A 25480-nucleotide genomic window follows, 5' to 3' on the forward strand; every position below is an offset into this window, starting at 1 on the left:
AACAGGACCCTCAGGACCCGACGCCTGGAGAGAGAGAGAGCAGAACCTGGCGCCGGACTAAAGGCTGGAGTCGGCGCCGGACTATGAGCTAGAAGAGGAGCCTGGCACCAGAGTTCAGGAGGCGCCTGACTACAGGTGACTGAAGGGGGAGCCGGGCTACAGGCTTCAGGGTCAGCAGGCCCCGGGCTACAGGCTTTAAGTTCAGACGGGGCCTGGCTACAGGCTTCAGGCGGCGCAGAGCTAAAGGCTTCAGGAGGGCCCGGCCTACAGGCTTCAGGAGGGCCCGGCCTACAGGCTTCAGGAGGCCCCGGCCTACACGCTTCAGGAGGCGCCCGGATACCCAAGAGGAAAAGAATCTCCCGCACACCTGACTCCAATTGAGAAAAAGATCTCTCGACATCTGCCCGCCACTGTTTGTCGGCCGATGGGTCCATGTAAGGCCACATCATTCTGTCACGAACCAGAGACAGATGGACCCAGTATTCAACCAAACAAGAGGTACGTTTTAAAGAAGGTTTATTTCCAAACACAGGTGTGACCAGGAACCAAGAAAAACAGGCATGCAAAAATGAAGGGCCGGACAAAAACAAAGCTTGTGGTAAAAAACAGTCCAAGGCAAAAAAGCAGGCAATCAGATAAGGGAGGAAAAACACAGTACAGGGAATGCTGGCAAAACTCACCCATGGACATGGCAGAAACAAACAATGATGTGGCAGATTGCAGGGGGCAGAGGCAGGTATAAGTAAGGGAGTGATCAGGTGAATTAAGTTTTTTTTCCCCCTACATATCAAGCAGAGCACTACAGCGAAGGCAGTAACAACTAAAATACAATACCTACAAGTAAGTTGTGAAAAGTCAGCTCAATGACAAGAACAAGGTCTAGGCAATCAGAAGCATTGGCTTGCCAGTAAGTAGGTGTCTGTAACTCTCCTATATATCGCAGCTGTGAAAACCAAAATAGAAGACAACATGAAGTTTCCTGACCCTAAAGGGAAGTGAAAAATAAAGGGTTAGAGTATCATTAATAGATTAAGTTTTAGCAATTTCAATTCCCCTTTAACTTCTGCAGTTCACATGAGAGGCATAAACACATTTTCACCGGATATAGCTACATTTTGCATTTCCTTTTTATTCAGTTAGTTTACAAATACCTTTCTCGAGTCTCTTCTACATTTTATATCATTCCATAAGAATTCATTAAATGAATAATTTATGTTAGCTTGTTCTGATTCTTGTTATTTTTGTCATGTCGTGATATATGATCAGTTTATTTTTATTATGTTTTGTGGTAGATGCATCACAACTTGAATGGCACTTTGAAGAGAAAGATGCAAAGATTTCTGGAGCAAACTAGATGATGTGGTTGAAGGTTTACCCAGAGGGAAGGAAGTTATAATGGAGCACACCTCAATAGAGAGTTTGGTGAAGGAAAGCAATGGATTACTCACAGTGGACTGGAAAAGGTCCACTGAGGGGGTGAGAGGAACTGGTAGGAATTTGTGTGGCATAAAAAAAAGTTGAGGCTTTAGGAAAGAGTGGTTGAAGTGACACTAAAAAGGTTCAGGGCTCTCATTTATAAAACATTGTGCAATCCATATTAAAAGTATATGTACGCTCCAAAAATAAAATCACGTACAGCAAAAAAAAAAAAAAAAGCAATTGCATTAATTAGCATCCAGAAAAGTGTTCGTTTTTCCACACAATACTAATTAGAAACTACATAACACAACTCACTAATTAACTCATAATTCAATAATCTCTTCAACTCTTACAAGTAAACAATGTATGTTCATAAAATACCAGAGGTCGATATTTGCCTTTTTTGTCTTGTATCGGTACATGCATGTGTTGACTGACCCATTAGCGCAATCAGCCTCCATGGCAGAGAGTGGCTGGTAACGTTGTCAGACTGATTGTCAACAACAACAACAGTAAGTTTTCAACTTTTTGTGTGTTGTGTGTTCCAAATCCACAAGCAAGCCATGGGCGTACACAGTGGGCATGTTTTAACTTTTAATCAGCCGTCCATAATCAGATTTTGTTGGTCTGTTAAAGAGCTCTTCCCCTTCTTCTCTGTAAGATGTTTCATCAGTTATTCTCAAGAATCACACACTGCTGTCTTGGTTCAAGAACTACCAAATATGGATTTTCTCTGTGCAGTTATCTTTAAAGTTCCTCATATGCCACAATTATTTCAATGCTCATCTACTTCCGCTTTTATGGTAGATCGGACAGTCAAATAAAATAATCACCATCTGTCGAAGCAATGGAGGAAATTTATGCTAATGTTGACTCTATTAAATCTGTCTGCGACATTCCTATTACCAACAACATAGGTAAGACATTTATATTCTATATTCTATTATATCATTTATTCTTATGCAGCAGAAATGTAAGGTACTGAAATGTATTCACTTTAAGGTTCAAGGAGTTCCAAGAAGACGCTATTTTTGGGTCTTCTTATCTTTCTGGGGCTCCTGAATGTTTTCCTGCTGATTGGACTCATCAGCCTTGGTGTCTATTGTGAGTCCAGTTGTCATGAATTTAACTCAGCTTGTTTTGTGTTACGTTTTAGGCTTGAAACATGGCTTCAAATAAAAAAAGCTTGTTGACTGGAGATGAGGAAGAATTTTAGTTAATTACAACCATCACAATAATATTTCCTTGGAATGATATAAATTTTTTAACAGATTACATTTTTTCTTTGCCAAACCCTTTGGAAATAATTACATTGCTTATAAAACAGCAATTAAGAATAAGAAAGTCAAATAATGTTATTAAAGTCTAGATTGGCTTAATTCTTCTAAATTTGACAGGCATTTAGTTTTACAACTGTTAAATTAGCATATTTTGTTAGGCTTAAACAAATGTGTTTTGCTTTTTGAAATAATATACATTGATTTGTTTCAGCTCATGGCTTAGGCAGTTTCACAGCAGATTTATCCGACATCAAAGACAATCTGACTGATCATCTCCAAGCCAGCAATGGCCATCTGATTTTGATGACTAAACAAAGAGACCTATTAATATCAAACCTCACAGAAACGTCTAAAGAGCTGATCAGACTTCAAAATTTATCCAAGCAGAGTAAGTCTTAAGATATTTTATAGAGATTTTTGCTTATTTATTTTAGAGATGCTTTGCATGAAGGATATTGAGCTGCTAGCTGTTGGACTGTCAGCTCCCGAGAGAGTTTTCATACTTTATTGCGATAGCTGTGTATGTGCCCCCATCTGCAAACCTTGAAACAGCGTGTGACGTCATCCACACCTTTTGTGAATAGAATGCAAAATAAACACCCCTATGCTGTTTTTCTGATCTCAGGTGACTTTAACCATGTATCCTTGTCCTCCACTCTTCCCATATTTAAGCGGCATGTTACCTGCAAAACTAGAGACAATAAAATCTAGTTAATGCATGTTACTTCAAAGCTGGACTATTGTAATTCTTTACCATCAGGAAGCCCAAAATATGCAGTTCAAAGCCTTCAGCTGATCCAAAACGCTGCAGCAAGAGTTCTGATGAAAATCAACAAGAGGGATCATATTTCTTCTATTTTAGCTTCCCTTCATTGGCTTCCTGTTAGATCAATAATAGAATTTAAAATTATCCTTCTCATGTATAAAGCCCTGAATAATCAAGCTCCATCATATATCAGATCTCTGATTACCTCGTATGTTCCTAACAGAGCACTTCGCTCTCAGACTGCAGGTCTGCTGGTGGTTCCTAGAGTCTCTAAAAGTAGAATGGGTGGCAGATCCTTTAGCTATCAGGCTCCTCTCCTGTGGAACCAACTCCCAGTTTTGGTCCATGAGGCAGACACGGAGCAAAACCTACCACCTATCTTATAATACATATACAAATGAGGAACTTTCTATGAAAGACCAAAGAGAGGAAGGCTGCGGGTCCAGATGACATCAGCTCCAGGCTCCTGAGTTGCTGAGCAGATGAGCGGTGTGGCATAATGGGGCACACAGCATGGGAGACTGTGGAAGACCTCTTGTGTGGCAACAATGCCTACGACCATACACCCCAAGGACCTCAACAGCTACAAGCCGGTAGCACTAACATCACACCTGATGAAGATCTTCGAGGGGCTGGTCCTCAGACATCTTCGCCACCTGGTGAGGTCTTCATTGGACCCACTGCATTTTGCATACCAGCCTGGCACTGGGGTGAATGATGCATTAACATCACTGATGGAAATGTCTCCATGCATGGAGTTATTGCAGAGCTGGAGAGCTCTTTCAGTGACAGGTTACTGCACCCCAGATGCTCACAAGAGTGCTTCTGCAGGTTATTCCTCCCAGCTGCTGTTAGACTTTGTAATATCTGCAGCACACACCAGACCAGTATTTAAATGCAAATGGTTACAATGGTTCTGATCTGATCATGAATCATTTACACTGTCTCTTAGATGCTCAGGTGCACTTGTGCACGCCTTAGCTACTGCAAGACATTGCTGTACTATCATGCATATTGCATATTATCTCATATTGTTCTGTAAATAGGCTTGTGTCTCTACACAGTTTTTCCAATATTTAACTTGAATATTTTGAATGTTAATTTTAGAGAAAACATGTCCTGCAGGATGGAGAATGTCCAGCTGTTCTTGTTATCTCCTCTCTACAAACACTGGCTCCTGGGATAAAGGTAGAGAGGACTGCAGAAACAGAGGAGGAGATCTGGTGGTGATAGACAACGCTGAAGAACAGGTATTGTGTTATTTTAATGTGAGACTGTTCTTTTGGGTTTGCAAATAAAATTCAAACTTTCATTTATGTTTTATTATAAATATTTTGCAACAAGATTTTACCATAATACTTCTAATTGTTTAATACAACCAACAGACATTACAGGTGTAATATCCTGCTACATATCCAGCTCTAAAGTAATGCCTTGAATATGTTCTGTTTTAATACCATCCTAGCACGAAAAAAGGCCTAATACATATACTTAAACTGCCAACGTCACATTTCAAATATATACAGTGCAGTGGAAAAGGGTCTACCCCTGGAGACTTCTGCTGTTTTTGCTTATACAGTATGTTAAACAGATTAATATCAGACAAACATAAACTTAAAACTCAGCAAACGTTTGACATTCAAGGTAATGAGTTCTTTACATCGCTGTGTAGAAATTGTTGCCCACTCTTGTTGACCTTTTATTTCATGGAGATTGTTTTTTGTTTGTTTGTTTTTTTAGCCTATCCACAGAAACACACTGAGAGCAGATATAGATTTAAATTTCTTGTTTCTACAATGAGGATATGTGGAAATTGCTTGCAAGAGCTGAGATATTATAAATGCCAGTTTAGTTAAAAAGGCTTTCCTTAATTTTAAATGGGGTACTAACTTTTCCTTTCAATAAGAGACTGGTCAAATAATTTCTTGTGAATAATTTTGAAGCTGTTTTTATTTCTAAGAGGAAACTTTTCTCTAAAGTTTTACTTTTTTATTGTAATATGTTGTCAGATAAGAAATACTACTTTACAGAAACTTAAAACTCATTGTGTTTTTTAACATGTGACAGAGATTTATTTCTACTTTCACCAACAAATACACTTGGATTGGTTTGAATGATAAAGAAACTGAGGGATCCTGGAAGTGGGTCGATGGAACTTCCCTGACCCTGACGTAAGTTTTTCACTTTTTTGTCATTCATACCTGACATTAAGAGCTCCAGTTTTAATGTGAGAAGATATCTTTTCAAACTCTGAAAAAACGTAAAGCAGCTGGTATTTAAAGTGTAACTCCCCCCCCCCAATGTAAAGACATAACTCTGCCTCAAACACAATTTGAAAAATGCCACCAAAGCCGGCGGTTCCAAGAGACCCTAGCTTCGTTTACATGGACAAAAGTAATCGGAATAAAGGCCGATTGGAATAGAAATGCATTATGTAAACAAGTAAATCGGAATATGATGATCGGATTAAGCTTAATCGATTCATCATGTTGAAACACATGTCTGTGCTCCCTTCACAACAACATATTACAATATTTGGATGCTAACAGGGACCAGAGTTAGTAAGAATTATGAAAAAATAGTAATAAACTGGGTGGGAACACAACAGCTGTCACTATCATCTCTCATGACAGGTTTGTTTATACTTAGTAAGTGACATGAACACTACCTACCAGATAAACGTTAGATTGTTTGATAGTCTGATCTCTTCGCTGCTCTGCCTCCCCCCATGAATCAGCCAGTGGGAGCTGCTGCCGGTCAGGCAGCGCATCGCTCTCCAGTGCTGCCACAGCGTCAATATGGGGTGAACCTCGCACAGTTCAGGAACTGAACCCCTACACACTAATGCTACTACTACTACTACTACTACTACTACTACTACTAATAATAATAATAATAATAATAATAATAATAATAATAATAATAATAATAAGAGACTACGGGGCTTAAGGCCCCCAAAGCCACCCCATGCTCCACCATTCGGCAGAGCAGCCACTGCTCAGATATATACTTTATTGATTCCAAAAGAGAAATTAAATGTTGTTGTAACTCCTAACGATCAGAGGTATTGTAGGTAGTTATGGCTGTTGGCAGGAAAGATCTCTTGTAGCAATCTGTATTGCAGCAAATTTAAAGAAGCCTCTGACTGAAGACACTCTGTTTTCTCAAGATAGTCTCATGAAGAGGATGGTCTGGGTTGTATGTGATTTAAAAAGATTGCTTCTTTGCTTTATCATCTCCAGAGGTTCCACAGTCGTCTCTAGATCAGAATCAGACTTCCTTATCAGGTTGTTGGGCCTTTTTAGGTCCCTGGCTCTGATGTTGCGGCCCCAACAGATGACAGCAGATGAGATGACACTCTCAACAACAGACTTATAGAAGATGTGCAGCATCATATAAATATAATATAAATGTGTAGCTAAGGAACGCCTGGAGATAGGCACCAGCACCCCCCGCGACCCCATGAGGGATAAAGCGGTTCGGAAAATGGATGGATGGATGGATGTGTAGCTAAGTTTAGAGTTTGGGGTTTCCGCTTTAGTAACATGAGTGAAACATTGGTTTTCCTGAACATCTCATCTTGTCTAATTATAAACATATTTAATAAGAACTTGGAAAAACAAATGAAACACACATTAAATACCTCAACTTCACAAATACAGAGCTTAGTAAAGTTGCTATTGAATAAAAACCTGTTTTAAAACAAATACACTTTTATTGGCAGGATTTATCTCTACATGTGTGTTTTTTATTATTATTATTTAGATCTCCATTAGCTGCCAAATTAAGGACAACTAGTTTTCCGGCCGTCCACACAGAAATTAAAAATCTAATACAACCATTTAAAATGACAACAACAATAGGAAAGTCTTAAAAGCTAAAAATATGTACAAAGGCAGTATCAACTTGACGGAATGCAAAAAAGAATAAATGATATTCTATAAATCTGAACTACTATTAGTGGAAGCCATGGTACATTACAAAAACATTTTTAAAAAGTTTGCAGTTTCTTGTTTAGTAATAGAAAATGTCCACATAAGGTGTAGCAGGATACAGGTGTCTACCTATAATTTTATATAGTACCCCATACTGTTTACTGTCATTTTTTGCTTCATTAATCTTGTTTTGAAAGTAACCATATTTTCTTATTTTTATTCATCTAAACTACGCTGTTTTTTTCTCATCTGCCGTTCCACTTGAAGTGTCTGCTTTTGTCTTCACTTTATTTCTAATAGAAGCCTACTAAATGTAACATTTGAATGTTGTAAAACAAAAACGATGTAATTAATCTTTTCAGGAACTGGAAAAAAAATCAGCCAGATAATGGTGGCGGAGACCCACAGTTCGGTGAGGAGGACTGTGCTCATGTCCAACCCAATGGGAAGGCATCTTGGAATGACCTTTTGTGCACAACTTCTCTCTCCTGGATCTGTGAAAAAGGACCCACACCAAGTGGCTAATGGCTTTCTCTTTTAAATAAATAAAACTTTCCAATACAATTTTAATTATATCTTGAAATGTAATAGTTTAGTGAAATGTAATAACCACCAAGCTGTTTCTTATTTCTCCAAAGGATGAGAAAGTATTTGCTCTTTATTGAATGATTGAATAATCTTCATTTCAGATATATACATACAAATCTCTAAATGTATAGACAGTCACTTCAGACAAATAGTTTTACAATTATTATCTGAAAAAGGAAAACTTAGAGGAGAACTGAGATGTCCTTGGGAGAGGAGGCAGTACAAACCCAACCTGACAAATAAACAAACAGAAAACTACATAGTCTCATTCACACATTCCCACCCTAGTGCTCTCACACGCAAAAAAAAAACAAAAACAATAAAAAAAAAAAAAAACACACACACATTTGCACATGGGAAATCAGAACTCTTGGCCCCAGTCCTCCTCAACCAGCCAAGACCCCGGACCAGGTGGCCCGCTCCTCCTCCAGGACCCAGTCTCCGGGCGGCAATCCGAAATAAGAGGTGTGAGAAAGACCCCGATCCTGCCTTCGCCTGTTCAAATGTTGTGTTGTTGCATGTTGTTCTTGAGTGTGTTTAAAACTGGGGGTGCCAAAGGTGGTGCACGCCCCTCCCCCCTCCCCGATGTCCTACATGTGTAGTGTGATGGAGCAGGCAAAGGGAGGAGTCCAGGGATTGGGAGGAAAGGACTGAGGAGGCTCATGCTCGCCCTGGAAGCCAGCTCCCCTTCTCACTCCGATAGGCACCCCTGTTCTCCGAAAACCCACCTAGAGAGGGAGGCCCCGCCAGCCGCACCACCATAGCCCGGTGGCCAGGGACAGGTGGCAGGGCCCGTGAGCCAACCACACACCAGGACCAACACCACCGCCCCACAACCCTCCCACCATACCTCCTGGAAGTAACAAATAAAACAGAAAACAACAAAAAAAAATAAAAACTCTGGTCAACCAGCCTGCCTGAACCATGCAGACCCCAGTTCCCCGGATAGAACCAGCTCCAGGGGACGGCACGGACACTGAGCCCACCAAACATCCAGCCCCCCCCCCCCCCCCCCCCACCCCCCACCACACACACACCTGAAAATGTAATCCCACCCCGACAGTAACATTCAAACTCTCAACACACATAAGAATAGACACCCAAGCTGGGTTCACACCCACTCCCCCTCCATCCCACCCCCCCCCACTGGCAGAGTGCAAACCCCTAAAGGGGAGAACATCTGCCATGATATGTTACCAGGCCAGTAACCCATGTCCGTCAGCGTGGAACCCCCCAAAAGCATCGCAAGCAGCCGCTGGAGGCTGCCTTGCGATCCCCCAGCCCAGCCCAGGTGGGGACCACAGACTCCGGGGCCAGACCCACCAGACACCCCACTCCGAGCACCCCCCAGGGCCCCAAGATCCGGGCACCCCCTTAATCAGCGCCAGGGCTGGCCCGAGGCAAAAGCAAACTAAGCGGCCGCTTGGGGCCCCCAGACCATCAGAGGGGCCTCGTGATGAGCTGGGATGGTGGCCCTCTGCTGGATTTTAATTTTGTCAGCAATCAACTAATTTAGACAAGTATTACAAATCAACACATCCATTACATAGTTTGATATAAATCTGCACAACAAATATATTTGCACATCAAGTAAACATCTTTTTGTGGCGGAGAATAGTTTATAACTGCTACACAGTAAGGACTCAGTCACGGTTTCCACAAACTGTAAAAGACTGCCTGATTTTAGTGATGTAATAGGTGTAAAATATTGAATAAAATGTTTTTCTGCATGACTGGCTTTATCTTCACTCTTATGGTGCAAATTTTCAAGTGAATTTCCAATAATTTCTCCAGTAATAAAAAAAACGCTGCTCCTGGGGGGATTTCTTGATTATGCTCACGCAAAGATCTGTATTACTTCTCATTGCGATTCAGACAGGCGCCGACTGCACCGTGCAGTTCATTTTAAAGAAGCAGTTTTAGCGCATATTCAGACAGAAACGGGCTGGGAGAGCACATTGTGTGTTGCCGTGGGCGTGTTTACCCGCTGAAGGTAACCGCTGTGAAACAATCAGAAAGATTTATCTGATTAATAGCATCTTTATGGAGCGCTAGAGTTATTGTTACTCTGTGCTGCTTCACCAGTTCTCGCTCACTCGTCATTGGACAAAAATCAAACTGCTTCGTGTTTGTATTTTGCGGCGTAAATTGTGCGTCAGACTCAGATTTAGAAGCTTTGTTACGATGTTTGAGTTGTAACTGCAACCGTTATATATATATATATATATATATATATATATATATATATATATATATATATATATATATATATATATATATATATATATATATATATATATATATATATATATATTTGTTTATTAATCTTTGGGGTGTGTCAACCCGGCTGGGACATGGAAGAGGGTGCACGACTAAAAAAAGTTTGGGAGCTGGGCCGCGCTGTTGTGGGACCAAATACCCTTACAAAAGGTATGAGGATTAAATTATAAAGAGATTGAGAAAGAGTTTAGGGTACACTAGTTTGCCGTTTCTTTTTAAGGCGGGATCACTTTCTTTAAATAAGGTTCGGCTTAGATTTCTTTTTAAAATAAGTATTTTTTGTATGTAAATTGGTTATTTCATCATAAATTAAACTTTCCTACAGTTAGGCCCAGAAATATTTGGACAGTGACACAATCTTCATGATTTGTGCTCTGCATGCTACCACGTTGGATTTGAACGGAACAACTATAATGTCATGTTTGACAAAGTGAGACTCTGAATGAGGGCAGCCACGGAGACAGACTGTACGGTAAGAGGTTATTGAAAACAGGTGTGGTTTGTTCTGAGGTGACTCAGGCTCAGGACTGTCCGGGTTCTGCTGGAGAAAGATGGGGAGACTGGTGAGCAAGGGTAGGTGCCAATGAGAATAATGATGAGGCATATGACTCACAGATCGAGGTTTTGTCCAGGAAGGGTGATGTCCAGGGTCCAGGCTGTAGGTCCGGTGAGTTCTCTCCAGTATGGAGGTGTAGGAGGGTGGACAGGCAGGTGAGCAACGGCAGGAGGACTTAACCACAAAAGGGATCCAAAGGATTTCTCTGATTCTTGGAGGTCCAGCTTGGAGTTTCTTAGGCTGGAGTCCAGGTTTCTAGGAGGGGGGAAAAAACAGGTACACAGTGTTAGGACCAGGCTAGAATTTAATAAGCTTAAGATTGCTAGGTTGGCCAAGTACCACACTGGAAGCAAGAAAGAACTGATGCCCTCCTGCTGGATTCAGCTCCTTATGAAGGGCTCCAATTAGTGGTGATGTGGAGCACCTGCCCGTCACGCCCTGCAGGGGAGGAGAGAGAGAAACCCAAACCTGCACCCAGACCTGACCTGAGAGTGTGGCATATAATGTAATTGAAGTGCAGTCTTTAAGGTTTAATTCAAGGGGTTGAACAAAAATATATGATTAAACATGTAGGAATTGTAGCTATTTTTATACAAACGCTCCGCATTTCTGCAGCTGCCTTCAGTTGGTGGTTTTTTGGTTTTCTATGTGTGGGTCTATCCGCCCTAAGTTTTGTCCTGAGCAAATGAAATGCATTCTCGATTGGGTTGAGATCTGGTGATTGTCTTTGCCATTGCAGAATATTGAATTTATTTGCTTTAAAGAATTCTTGGGTTGGTTTTGCAGTATGTTTTGGATCATTGTCTATCTGTACTGTGAAGCGCCATCCAATCAACTTTGCTGCATTTGGGTGAATCTGAGCAGAAGGTATATCCCTAGTCAAGGCAAGGCAAGGCAAATTTATTTGTATAGCACAATTCAGTATAGAGACAATGCAATGTGCTTTACATGATTAAAATACAATCAATCAATCAATCAATCAATCAATTTTATTAGTCAACTGCAATTTGCATTACAATCAAAAAATCAGTTCCAGTACAACCGTCCATCACATACACTTAACAAACATTTTGGGGGGAACGATTGACTGAGGCCTTGCGTTGCCAGGAACGCATTCTGTCGGCCGCTGCTACATGAGCGCAAGCCGTTAGGTGCGTTCCCCAAACTGCCCCAGACCTCGCTTTACACGGGGTCCCCAGGCGCTGCCCTTGAGATCTGTTGGAAAAAGATTTACACTGGGGGAGTGGAGGGAGATAAAAAAGACAGGTGCTGCACAATTTGTGTTTCCACACAAAATGTGAAGCATCCGACAAAAAACCTCATTTGCACGAAAAGCACAATCAATGACGAGACACATATATACAGAAGTTAAACATTTGAATGCTGGTCGGGTAAAAGTCATCTGTATTTGTGAGCATATGTGTGTCTGGGTGCATGTTGTGTGGAAATCTGTATGTCCATGAAGGCCGTCCCTCCGGCAGGCAAGTGTCCTTGATGGAAAGTCTATGTTGTGCAATTATACACTGTTTAAAGTTATTTAATGTTTATTAAATAACCCTCTGTCTGTTAAGTATTGTCTGGTGATGATCAACTCTTAAGCTGATATCAAGACAACGGTTGAAAGGGATGAATTCGAGCACTAGCGATCTTTTAACAGCAAAACCTGCACACACATAGAATAAAGGAGTGACAACTTCTTTTCGAGTTTAAGAATTTAATAACAGAAATAAAATGAACATCCAGAGAACATCACTATGTAATGCTGTTTACCTGAATTAACACAATATTTTGATTAATAAATCCTCTCTACTAGGCTAGTGAAACTTAACTAAACTACTAAGCAAAATGAAGATAAAAAGAAGCTAAGCTAAGGAACTATTTACATCCAAAAACAAACAAAAGACAAACAAAAGTGGAGATCTGATTAACAAAAACATGGAATGGAGTTAAAACATTTGCCATGTATTTCAATCCATTCACAATGCAAAGCCCAAGTTGAACAAAACATTATTTGTTGAAATAATATTCTGAGGACCGTTTGTCCTGTAAAATCATTTAATTCAGAAACGACCGAGTTTGTTAATGCGATTCTCCCTCCGGGCGTCTGGGGTCGCTGTGGCAACTCGGTGGCTAAGAGGTTACAACATAAAGTTGCCAAAATTGCCTTGAAAAACGGCATTAATATGCCATATTGATGCGGGAATAAGGCAGATAACACCATCGGAGGATGGCGGAGCAGAACAGTTACGCTTTATGCTTTAAAACAAACTCCTTTTGAACTGTCCGAAACCGGATGTTAGCAAGGCTAATAGCATGTTGGCTAGCGAACGCTCGGCGCTAACATGGTGCCAAATGCAAACAATGCTATATTGGTAGCCTTTGTTCAAAACGCCAGGTGTACACAGTTTACAAAACATTTCCCAATAAACCTCTTTAACTTCACCCTCGGACGGCTGCCCAAACCTCTGTCCTTTGTTTCGTGTCAGTTCGGTCCAGTTTTGGCCATTCACGGGAGGAGCGTTGAAGGAGGGAAGTTGTTGGCTAGCGCTAGCGGGCTAGCGCTCAGCTCTTGGCAGGCTAGCGTTAGCCTTGCAGCAGCATTTGGCTAACGGCGTGGTCTGGATGGCTTGGAGGCCACGTTCTTTGACCGGGATGCAGTCCAATTTGAGCAGGGGTTTTCCTTAGCATTCCAGCCTTCAGCTGCATCGGGGTTCGCTTTCCTGTACAGGCTGAGGAAAAATACACAGAGCTGTTTCGCATGCAGGATCTTTGCTCTGCATCTGATTGTGGGTTAAGACAGCAACTTAGCTCTGTATTTGCCCGGACATGTTCGTCCGGATTCAGTCAGGTCCTCTTCTGACGCAGGCAGTCGGGTCTAGCAGACCCTGGATCAAGCATGGCTGCTCTGGGAATCTCCCTCAGCTGCTGGCTGGTGTGTCGGTGAGGCCTGACCAGGCCTCATGGTCCAGGCATTCTTTCAGGCCTGTGTATGGCTCCTGCAGGGCCTTCCGTCACATGGCTGCGAAGAAAGGAGACCCCCCTCCTTGGGAGCTGGTCATCTCTTGAGGAGTGTTTGGAGAAGTCGAGAGCAGAGAGAAGGAGAGAGGCGAAGAGAGCCTTTGTCTGTGGGACAAAGTTTTTATCTGTAAGGCGGGTTCTCAGCAGGACCACCTAGAGTGAAGAAGGGACGAGCGAGAGAGGGGGAGAGGAAGGCTTCTCCTGGCCCCCCCTTATCCTTTGCAGCAGGAGTGGACTTTTTCTGTTGAATCATCCACTGTTTAGGATTCAATCTGTGTTCAGCTATTTATCATGGCACATGATGGCATAACATTTATCACTTTGCAGCTCCAGCTTGACTCCTCCACAGATGTCAGCAAGGAAGGTGGGGGGGCAGGGGATTTGTGCTATGTCGCCATAACAACTCAGGGAGAATTTGATAGCGGCGAGTCCGATTTATAAAAAACTGAATTTGTTATGAGAACAAGCTGAAACCAACTTTTCTGTCAGCCTTAGAGTCTTTTCGCCACTGGCTCCAGGATCCAATATTCCAATAATCCAATCGATGGGCTAGTAACGTTCATACTTCCAGGTTTTATCCCTTCTCACCTCTGTACCACAACCGCAGTCAGCTTATCAAGCCGTCCGTTTTGTTCATTCAACGACCTCGTGATCGCGTCGACTACCGCTGGCAGTCTCATCAAGGCCATATTGTCCGCCAGCAGCTTTTGAAGGTGTTGATACATTAAATATTCTCCGAGGCGAAAAAAGAGGAATCCAAGTATCGTAAATCTGAATAAGTAGACATCTTCAACGTCCTCAACGGAAAGAATTGAGAGGCACACTGTGGACCATTTCTCCCACGGGTCCAAGATGTATCCCGCAAAAAAAGTTCCGTCGGGACAGGCACGCTCCCCGGTCCTTTGCTTTTCAGTTGAAAAAATTTGATAGTGTTGAGAGACCAGCTGACGAGATCCATATTTGCCTTAGAGCTTTCGGTTGCTATGAAGAAATGGCACAAAAGACACAAGACGAAGCAAATAGCAGGAGAGTGGGGGCAGGGGTAAGAGCAGATAAGGAGCTCTGGAGTGCTGAGAAAAACCGACCGACCTCGAGGAGAGACAGAACAGAAAATTACAGTAAACAGTAAATTAAAACAGAATATATGCAAGTAGGAATAAAATGTAGAAACAAAAAAAGAACATCAATAAACAGTTGGACTAAAAAAGTTGAACTAATGCTGTTTCAGTTGAACAGTTTAACTAGAACAGTCAAAAACAATCCTAAACAAATGTGTTTTTAATCTTGATTTAAAAGAACTCAGGATTTCAGCACTTTTACAGTTTTCTGGAAGTTTGTTCCAGATAAGTGGAGCATAGGAACTAAATGCTGCTTCTCCTTGTTTAGTTCTGGTTCTGGTTCTGCAGAGAAGGCTGGAACCAGAAGACCTTAGTGGTCTGGATGGTTGATACCCTGATAACAAGTCTGTAATGTATTTAGGTGCTAAACCATTTAGGGATTTATAGACTAACAGGAGTATTTTAAAGTCTATTCTCTGAGATACAGGGAGCCAGTGTAAGGACTTTAGAACTGGGGTTATGTGCTCTACTTTCTTAGTCTTACGTAGTGAGGACGCGGGCAGCAGCGTTCTGAATCAGCTGCAGCTGTCTGATCCACTTTTTAGGAAGACCTGTGAAAACACCGTTGCAGTAATCAATTCTACTAAAAATAAATGCATCGATTAGTTTTTCCAGATCCTGCTGAGACATTAGTCCTTTAACCATGGAAATGTTCTTCAGGTGATAGAAAGCCGACCTTGTAATTGTCTTTAGATGCTTTTGGAGGTTCAGGTCTGAGTCCATCACTACACCTAGGTTTTGGGCCTGATCAGTTGTTCCTAGCTGAAGCGACTGAAGCTGTGTGCTAACCTTTGATCTCTCCTCTATTGGTCCAAATATTATTACTTCTGTTTTGTTTTTATTCAATTGAAGAAAATTTTGGCACATCCATGCATTGATTTCTTCTAAACATTTCCTCAATGCTTGAACTGTAGATGTAGATGTTGAATAGGAGGGGACCCAAAATGGACCCTTGGGGAACCCCACATGTGATTTTTGTCATCTCTGATGTAAAGTTACCTACTGGCACAAAAAAATTCCTGTCCTTTAAGTAGGATTTAAACCAGTGGAGAGCTGTACCAGAGAGACCGATCCAGTTCTCCAGGCGCTCTAACAGAATGGAGTGATCAACAGTATCAAATGCTGCACTGAGATCCAATAGTACCAGCACGGTAGTTCTTCCACAGTCTGTATTTATATGGATGTCATTAAACACCTTGATAAGGGCGGTCTCTGTACTGTGGTGAGCACGGAAGCCAGACTGGAAAACGTCAAAGCAGCTGGTCGTTGTTAAGAAGGTGTTTAATTGTTGAAACACAGCTTTTTCAATAATCTTACTGATAAAGGGGAGGTTTGAGATGGGCCTGTAGTTCTGGAGTAGTAGTTTGTCTAAATTGTTCTTTTTCAGCAGTGGTTTGATAATTGCTGTTTTTAGGGACTGGGGGAAAAAACCTGACAGAAGGGACGTGTTTATTATCTGAGTCAAATCAGACGCTATGACAGGTAAAACTTTCCTAAAGAAGGCTGTTGGGAGAACATCAAGGCAGCAGGAGGAGGAACTTAGCTGCTGAAATGCTCTTCAGAATTCATTGGAGTGCCAGGAAGGCACTTTGGACCTGAAACAAAACTGTGCAGTAGACAATATTCTGATAGAGTAAGGAGGTACCTGAGGGAAAGACAAGAAGTAACGGGAAACCACGGAGAGATAATCTGGTCAGGTACCGCTCTGGGTGAGCTGATGCTCAGACACCTTCCATATTTCTCCAGCCTCTTTAAATGCTTCTATCTGGTTAGCATGAATGGAAAACACCAGGGACTGGTAAGGTAAGAACCACATTAAACAACCACAACACAAAACGGCATACCTGACACAATGATAGTGTGAAGTTGGAGCGACTGACATGCTTAAGGTAGGGATGGAGTTACATCAGGGATCGGCTCTGAGCCTCTTTTTGTTGGCAGTGACAATAAATTGACAGATGAGGTCAGACAGGACGCTCCATGAACAGTAACATTTGCAGATGTCATTGTCATCAGTTATGAAAGCATGGAGGAGGTGGAGGAGAATTTATTTATTTATTGCTAATTTCAATCACCATTTCCACTTATTTCTAAGATAAAAAATATCATATGTTTAATTTGATGCATGTCCTTTAGGGAAACATACCTGTAAAAAAAAACTGGGCCTTGAAACTGTACTAGAGAAAGTGTGACTTCCTCAAACAAAAGATATGGACCAGCGTTCTCGTCAGTGCTTTCGTCACATATCTGAAAATCAAGCAAAGGAGCAACATCCCTGCTGGCGATGGAAGAAATATATGTCAATGCTCTACCTTTTAAACCTGTCTCCAAACCACCAGCTCCAGCAAAAATACCGAAAGGTAATAATTGAAGGGGAATGAGTCAGGTAATTACATGGTTTTTGTCATTGTTAAAGGGCTAATTGTGTTTAATTTATATGTCTTCTTTGCTAAGGTTCAGACAACTCTAAAAAGTTCCTCTTTTTGAGTGTTATTATTTTGGGGCTCCTGAATGCTCTACAGCTGGCTGGACTGATCTACCTTGGTATCCACAGTGAGTCTAGTTGTACTAAATGATTATCTTTGTATTAACTGTCTCAATACAAAACAAATGAATTCTCTGCTAAAACATAATTTTTTAAAACTTTGGTAAATCCCAGTACCTGTTATCAGTTCAACATCTATAATATATTTTTTTGTTTTTTGTTTTATGAGAGGCTATCCCTGTGGTGTAATAATTTACACATTTAGTATTTAGTTATGCATTTTCCCCACTGTTTATCCGTCGCACGCAGCGCACCAACGGGGGTAAAATCCGCCCACCAACACTGCCCAGAGTGCACTGACGAGAGCAATAGAAATTTGTGTGGCCAGCGCGACGACTGACTGAGAAACCTGTCGCTGTGAAAGGTGATGAGAATGTTATAAACTGTAACAGTCTCGAAGTGCATTGAGCTGAAAGGAGGGAGACATCAGCAGCTGGATCATGCGTAAAGACGCAACGTGAACCTCTGTGTGCTTCATTGTTGCTGCTGAGGGGAAATTGTTGACCACTGGCATTTGGTCCCAGGGCTGTTTATATAGTGGTAGGAACAGGTGGAACTGATGTGAGTAGATTGCGGGGAGGGTTTTAAGGAGCAGGTGTGCGGATAAGCCGGTCAGGTCGTCATCAGGGCCGAGATCATTACAGAAATTAATTATAATGATCATCAGGTTTTTGTGTTTTATTATTAGAGTTGTTATCTGTTGAGCATGAAGGTCAAACAATGTTTTAGGGCGGAGCTTCTGGCTCTAGCGAAAAAGCATGGGATGCTTCAAATAAGAAAGGCTTTTAATATCCAATATCTTTGTTTATCTGCATTGTTCAAATATTAATCCTTGGAGGGAAAAACTATAAGTTGATGAGCATCTTGTGTTTTTTCAACGATTAAAGAGAAAATCATTGCTTTTACTGATGAATAATTATGTTGGACAAAGAGTAAATCGGTTCACTTAAAAGTTTTACCTTAGAACAACTGAAGTGTGGAGAGTTGCATATATTTAAATGCAATACCAGCAGTGACTTCACTCGATCAAAAGTACCAGAAAGAAATCAACAGTCAGAAATAAGTTAATAATCCTTTGCACTAATGAGACAAGCTTAATTGTGCTCCATAAAAGCCACTTTTCCGTTGTTTATTTTCTTGTATTTTGGTTATTTTCTTGTTCATTTGTATTTGCTTTTATTTTTTACATGATCAGTAACATAAAGTGACTACATTCAGAGTAGTTAAGCAGATAATATGAAAGAAAGAGATGTTTTAAACAAGAAGATTACAAGAAGAAAAGAAAAGAAAAGATCCGGTTTGCTATAATTTCCCAGAATCAGTCTTAACTTAAAAATATCACAGTAATGTGACACGAAAAAAAACAGGTTTTGACTGCACGCCTTACCTGAATACCAACAAAAATGTTTCTGATCTATTACCTTCCAGCAGTTGGACAGAGATCCTGACATGCCACCTTCTTCCAACAAAAGACTCTGATTACTGATTTATTGCAGGCACACTGTAAGAGTCATTCCAATAATCAATATTGTTGATATCTGTTAAATTACAAGGAAATGCATAAAAGTAGAAAATACAATGAAAGCTTAAATCCAACAACAGTTATAAAGATGTTTTTTCATATTTTGTCCTACACTTTAGCCAGCACTTTTTCACAGATCCAGTGCATGGATAGAGAACATGGATAATCGTGCCAGAACAGGTCATCATAGCTTCTGATCAGTACACAGTCCTCATCTCCCCTCAGTGTGTTTATATCACCATCAGGTTGAGTCTTCGCCCAGTACCTGGAAGATTTGTGGACAAGGGTATCACTTCACCATTTATTTTTTTACAGCTGAAAAATATACAGTTTCTGATGTTCCACACTGCCAATGGACATTCTTAGTTTTGGCCCCTGTGAGGCAAAGCAATGATTTTCAAGTTTTGTCTTGTTAAAAATATTTCTACATATTTCTTATATTTTTATTTACATTTGTATAACAGCTAAAACAACAAACAGCTGCATGGAAAAAATGGTTGCAATGATGGTTTGGACCGAAGTAAACCAACCCCTCTGAAGGGAACACTTACGTGAAACTCAGAGACGTTCCATCAACCCACTTCCAGAAGCCCTCAGTTTCTTTGTCGCTCAAACCAATCCACAAAGGGTTCTTGGCAAATGTAGACACAAATGTCTGCCACATGTCAACATAGAAAAACAGTGTTTAGTTTTGAATAAAACATGAAGTTCAACATAAATTTTGTCTTAGTATATTCTCAAAAGGTCTTTTGATCCCAGCCCACAGAGTTTTGCCAATTTGCTTTTGTTTTAGCTTGAAGGCTAAATATCACAAAGCATGTAATATCTGTGGACTGCGTTAAAAGGCAGAGACATCTTTAAAATACTGTATCAACTGTGGTTTACGAGGTATATTACTGTAACTGTGGTTTATGAGATGCAGATGTCTCCAATTGTTATTGTGAGGAGATTTCAGAAATCTGAAAACATGGACTTAGGCCTTGTACACACGTAGCTGAGTCTTCATAAAAATAAATAGTTCCCCTGAATTGTTGTGAAATCGGCCATTGTTGGAAAAAAAATGAGACTGTTTCTGAAATGTGAGAAACTGCAGACGCCCTCTCCTAGGGAACTGCCCTATCACAGCAGAAGGAACCGCACCTTATGCTTTTACTTTGATGTCTCGATACTGAGGTGACAACAGGAAATGGTTGCCAGGGTAACATCAGTTGCAAATAAACAACTGGAGTTGCTGTTAATTTTGTAGCAGTGAATTTGTCCATTTTAACATTAATTAGACACGTCAACAGTCAACCACAACACCTCTCTGACAGCATTCATTTTTCCTCCACTGCTTGGCCAAGTCTATAACAATAGTCGTACATGTGATGTCAGCAATGCATTATTTGTTGCAGACTGTTTTGCAAACACAAAAAGGTATTTTCTCAAATCTCCACTTTGCCCAGAGGTTTCAGAAATAATCATTTTTAGTGATGTAAAATGGAGTTTTGGTGCAGCTGAAAGGCAAAAATGCATAAAAATGTTTCCACTTTCCCAGGTATCCAGCAACATGTGGACAAGGCCTTAGTTGACCAGAGGAGTCTTTTTTTGTTGTTTTTTTTTTTTAACGTGTCCTGCCTGGCAGTGTAGCACTCTTGCTTTCCCAATGCAAAAGAGTTCTGGCTGCTTATTTCCTCAGGACAGGGATTACTCAGACATGCACAAATCAAGAAAAGTGCCACTTTGATCATGATACTGATGAAGGAATAGCATTATAACTTAGTAAAAAGCTAAAAATTGTTGATTTTTTTTTTATATAGGTCCATTGAAACATCAGTAGTATCCCCCCACAATCACAGCACCTGTTCTTCAGGATCGTCTATGACCACCAGATTTCCTCCTTTGCTTATGCAGTCTTCTCTGCCTTCATCCCAGGAACCAGCACCAAAGGACTGGTAACAAGAACAATTGAACTTTGTCCATCCTTCAGGACATGTTGTGTCTGAAAAAAAGATGATCTAGGTCAGATGTTCCTGTATTTACATGAAAGTATTTTTAAAATGTTTTGTAGTTGTAAAAGTTCATGATAAAATATTCCAACTACTTATATTCGGGATCATAAAAGGGCCACCAATAGTAATCCAGGAATTGATATATGTGGAAGCATAGAGCTGCTACTCTAGCAGAATAAAAGTAAGTATTTCACATTAAAACATGAACACTTTACTGTATTAATAATATAGTTCCCATGTTTCTACACTATATTATCATGTTAAGACAAATTACATAGATTCAAACATTATTTATTGTCACTGCGTGTTATCGTAGTGAAATTCTTTTTGGCCACTATGGCTAAGAGTACACATAAAAGACAAACAAACAAACAAACAAGTAGTGAACAAAAGTTACAGTGTTATAGCGTTCAAAATATATTTATCATGTAACAACAAAAAAACTTTTACTTTCTTAAAACATATATATTTATATTGTAAGAAAAAGATCATTTATCATGCAAACATCAAAAAGATACTGCTAGGACAATATGTATTTTTTTATGGAGCCTATATCGGAGTAGATATTTTAGTATCATGGTGCTCTCTGTGAAAACATAACCTGCCAGGAATCAGTGGTAAATACATATATTGTTAAAAAAGTAATTATAATGTTCAAACATTAAAAATATATTGTTATAACATAATATACTGTAAAAATAGGAGCCTGTGAGACAGGCAGACAGATGGGAGTGTGGAGAGTTGATTTTTTTTCATGCAAATTGCATTTGGAGTCATGTGAAATAGATCAAGAAAAGGTAGGACACAAATATTAGCACATGGGATTCAAACAGGATAGTTGACATCAATTTTAAAAAATACATTTCATTTAGCCCTCACTTTTTGGGTCACATACACTGTATATTTTTAAAAGCGATACAAAAAAACCCATTCAATTTAATTTTATTTATATAGTGCAACAATTCACAACACGTCATCTCAAGGCACTTGACAAAGTCAACTTCAATCAAGTACAGACAGACAGGTCAAAAGGTTTCCTAACTAAGGAAGCCCAGTAGGTTGCATCAAGTCTTGACAAGCAGCATTCACTCCTCCTGAAAGAGCGTAGAGCCACAGTGGACAGTCGTCTGCATTGTGGATGGCTTTGCAGCAATCCCTCATGCTGAGCAAGCATGAAGCGACAGTGGAAAGGAAAACTCCCCTTTAACAAGGAGGAAAATCTCCAGCAGAACCAGGCTCAGTGTGAACGATCATCTGCCTCGACCGACTGAGGGTTACAGAAGACAGAGCAGAGACATAAAACGCACTGAAGCACACATTGATCCAGGAGTACTTTCTGTGTTATTTGGTAATGGCAGATGATCTGCCTCCCCTTGATGATGTCACAGCTAACAAAACACCAGACCAGATGTACCTACTATGAAGAAAAAAAAAGACAAAAAAAAGTTAAACGTTGAAATAACAACAAACATTGCATATTGTAGAACAGTAGTAGAAAAATAGACCCTGATGTCCTCCAGCAGCCTAAGCCTATAGCAGCATAACCATAAAGGTAGCTCAGGGTAACCTACCCTGCTCTAACTATAAGCTTTATCAAAAAGGAAAGTTTTAAGCCTAGTCCTCACAGACGAAAACTGGGAGTTGGTTCCACAGGAGAGGAGCCTGATAACTAAAGGATCTGCCTCCCATTCTACCTACTCCACTCTGAGTATTTGTGGTTTTTGTTTAAAGACAAACTGTTCAATGATTGGCGTAACATGTTCAGGACTCACTCTGCTTAGACAAACCCTGGAAACCGCTTTCCTCTTCGGGCAGATCAGTGGGCAGCTGCTCTAATTTTGTTGTTAAGTTGAAAAGGGTTTCATTACAGATGCAGGGGCGATCAGTCTGATTGTTTAGAAGGTCATCATTTGAATTACATTTTGAGTCTCTATCTGAAATAAATGAAAAAGAGGCGGTAAGACACAAACAATGACATAAGAAGTATGTTAGCTTTAACATTATTGTGACTTCTCCACCGCACCACATCAACAACACAAAACAGTGATACTTTTTATTCTTTTTTTGTGAATGTTGTTGTTAAAATTACACCCAAAAATAATAAACCATTTCAGTGAACAGGCATATTTGGTGTTTACAGAAGAGTAACGATCAGGGAAGCCATTAAAATTGTGAGAGCTTACTCTGTTGAGCCAAGTTCAGCGCATAGCCCAGCTCTTTAGATTTCTCTTCAAGCTTGGATTGCAGCGCATCAATAGAAGTTTTGTGGGTTTGTTTTAGAGCCTGGAGTTCCTTTGTCAGTTGACTTTTGGCTTTATTGTCTGTAATACATAATAAAAATAGATTTTTACTTAGGGGAAGTTTAACAGAAGAAGACCCTGGCCATACTATGATTTGAGTTTCAGGAAAAATTAATTATTAATCAAAAGAGCAAACAAATACATTTCTTATAGTTAATGAAATAGTTGGTGAGGAGGTCCAAGTCATTCCTGGCCATCACCCTAATTTTTAGCTCCCTCCAAATATTCCCCATATGATTCAGGTCCGGACTCTGGCTCTCCCATTCGAAACCTTTATATTATCTCCAGTCAGAAAAATACATTTAGGTAATATTACTTAACCTTGTGCGTTTGGGGACGAATTATTTTTAAGATAAATTGTACATATTTCTTTTTTATTCATGAATTTGATAGTTTCTGCTTAATCTTTTTTATGCATTAGTTTACTCAGAACTATGAAAAGTTTACAATTCAATTCTTTTTCTATAGACCTACCAAATACCTAAAATTATACTTACATCACAGTTATGTTTTTAAAAAACTGTCAAAAATCAAAGATCTTCTTTTGTTAATAAAGAGCAGTTGGAAAATGAATGAAGCATGCAAACAATACCCCTGCACGGGGCTTGTTTGTTTGGCTCCAAAATAAAAAGAGAGGTCTAATTAATTAGGAATTATCTTAACTAAATGAAAACTAGTTTTATGCATCAAATCTTTGATTTTACAAAAAAAAAAAAAAAATAGTACAATAAATTAGAATATGAGTTTCATTGAAGTTAATTTGTCAGATTAAAAGTACCTTTTGAAAATAACTTTTAATTAGGTATTACACATACTTCTCATTAAGCCCACATTTCTGTATTAAAAATTTATTTTTTACCAGTTTGATCCTATTTTCTTTAATCTTAAATGCTGTGCTTTTATTATATGTAAGGGAAAAAAATCATTGTTATTAACAGAAATAAGGCCTTTAAAACATTAGTCAATCAGTAATTAATCTATGTAAGATTAGTTAGTTAATCTATATAAGATAGGTAATTGGATTAATGAAACAAATTTACTTTTTTATAATATTCAAATTTCTTGAATATGTATATCAGGATATTTGGACTAATTCTTTATGACTTTATATGGTGAGAAAATTATTATTATTTTTTTTTTAAAGTTTGTTTAAATTATCTGAATTAATAACGTTTTGTAGTTCAGTACAAAAGCAAAATGGCAGTAATAAAATATTTTTAGTTCGCAGTAAGCAGACTCACACTGAGTGTTGGCGACCAGCAGTCCAATGAGCAGGCCGATGCTCAACAGTCCCAGAAGGAGAATAACACCCAGATGGAAGCGTCCGTCTGAATCTGAGCAGAGTGAAGATTACAACAAAAATCTTGACAGCAGAAATACCATCAAGCTGTTTGTTTACACTTACCTCTGCAATTTGCTAAATAACCAGAGTTGGCAAGTCTGCCGTGTTGAACATGAACATACTTTTTCTCCATTTCTGAAAAGGATATAACTCGTTAACTGTAGACTGTACAGCACCAACTACTGTGCAAACTAAAAGGAAAGCAAGATTGGTGGCAAAGTGTCTTATGGGAAGTAACACCCACCCATGAGGCATGATACGCAGCCCTTTCAGACCGTGAGAACATGTTAACCTTTTGGTTTGCACTTCTGTTTGTTCGACAATAAAACCACACAAAAAGTCAACATCCAGCTTTTTATGAGGATTGTTAATAACACCTTATGCAAGTTATTTTGTTGTACACTCGGTCATGGACGAATATGGCATTTATGGTGACTCTTTACATGATAAAAAACATACCTTTACAAAACAGTAAAACAGTGGCAGCAGCAGTTTCCAAATGAATCGACTCGCTAAACCCGACGTCGGGCCCTTAGCAAGTAGTATACTTAAAGTTAATTTTATTAAGTATACTTAAGTATAAGTGTGGACTTAAGTCTTGGTATGAAATAAATATACTCGTAGTACACTTGAATTATTACTTTTTGCTAAGGGTTACATACAGAGGATTGTTTATTTTTATTTCATTTATGTTTTATTTATAGAGTGCTAATTCACAACACGTCGTGTCATCTCGAGGCACTTTACAATGTCAAATTCATTCAAATAATACAGACAGATAGATAGGAAACCTTTGGACCAAAGGAAACCCAGCAGATTG

At 39.8% G+C, this 25480-nt stretch overlaps 1 protein-coding gene and 1 long non-coding RNA gene across 3 annotated transcripts; one reads left to right on the forward strand and one right to left on the reverse strand.

Moving 5' to 3' along the window:
• Positions 1 to 2210: 2210 nt before the first annotated feature.
• LOC105924096 lies at positions 2211 to 4746 on the forward strand. Its single transcript, XR_004931363.1, has 4 exons — positions 2211 to 2336; positions 2422 to 2523; positions 2911 to 3087; positions 4573 to 4746. It is a non-coding gene; the product is annotated as an uncharacterized LOC105924096 (long non-coding RNA).
• A 13840-nt stretch (positions 4747 to 18586) lies between these two features.
• Positions 18587 to 24832, reverse strand: LOC110367979 (neurocan core protein). Of its 2 annotated transcripts, XM_036138692.1 has the most exons (7): positions 24724 to 24832; positions 24560 to 24652; positions 23202 to 23339; positions 22791 to 22952; positions 20869 to 21008; positions 19579 to 19682; positions 18587 to 19292 (listed from the first exon to the last, which is right to left on the reverse strand). In XM_036138692.1, the coding sequence occupies exons 1-7, from the start codon at positions 24791 to 24793 to the stop codon at positions 19136 to 19138; spliced, it is 864 nt and encodes a 287-aa protein (XP_035994585.1). In that variant the 5' UTR covers positions 24794 to 24832; the 3' UTR covers positions 18587 to 19135. The 2 variants fall into 2 exon arrangements, with proteins under 2 accessions (XP_035994585.1, XP_035994586.1); XM_036138693.1 differs by lacking the exon at positions 23202 to 23339.
• Between the last annotated feature and the right edge of the window lie 648 nt (positions 24833 to 25480).

The sequence above is a fragment of the Fundulus heteroclitus genome, chromosome 7 (assembly GCF_011125445.2).
Source record: "Fundulus heteroclitus isolate FHET01 chromosome 7, MU-UCD_Fhet_4.1, whole genome shotgun sequence".
In the NCBI taxonomy this organism is placed as follows: domain Eukaryota; kingdom Metazoa; phylum Chordata; class Actinopteri; order Cyprinodontiformes; family Fundulidae; genus Fundulus; species Fundulus heteroclitus.

Excerpts from the sequence above, each read along its gene's own strand:
- LOC110367979 (XM_036138692.1), bottom strand. The coding sequence starts at position 24,793 with ATGGAGAAAAAGTATGTTCATGTTCAACACGGCAGACTTGCCAACTCT. Across the intron at positions 23,340-24,559 it reads GCTGGTCGCCAACACTCAGT|ACAATAAAGCCAAAAGTCAA; the intron begins GTGAGTCTGCTT and ends TATGTATTACAG. Across the intron at positions 21,009-22,790 it reads CCAGGGTTTGTCTAAGCAGA|ACACAACATGTCCTGAAGGA; the intron begins GTGAGTCCTGAA and ends TCTTTTTTTCAG.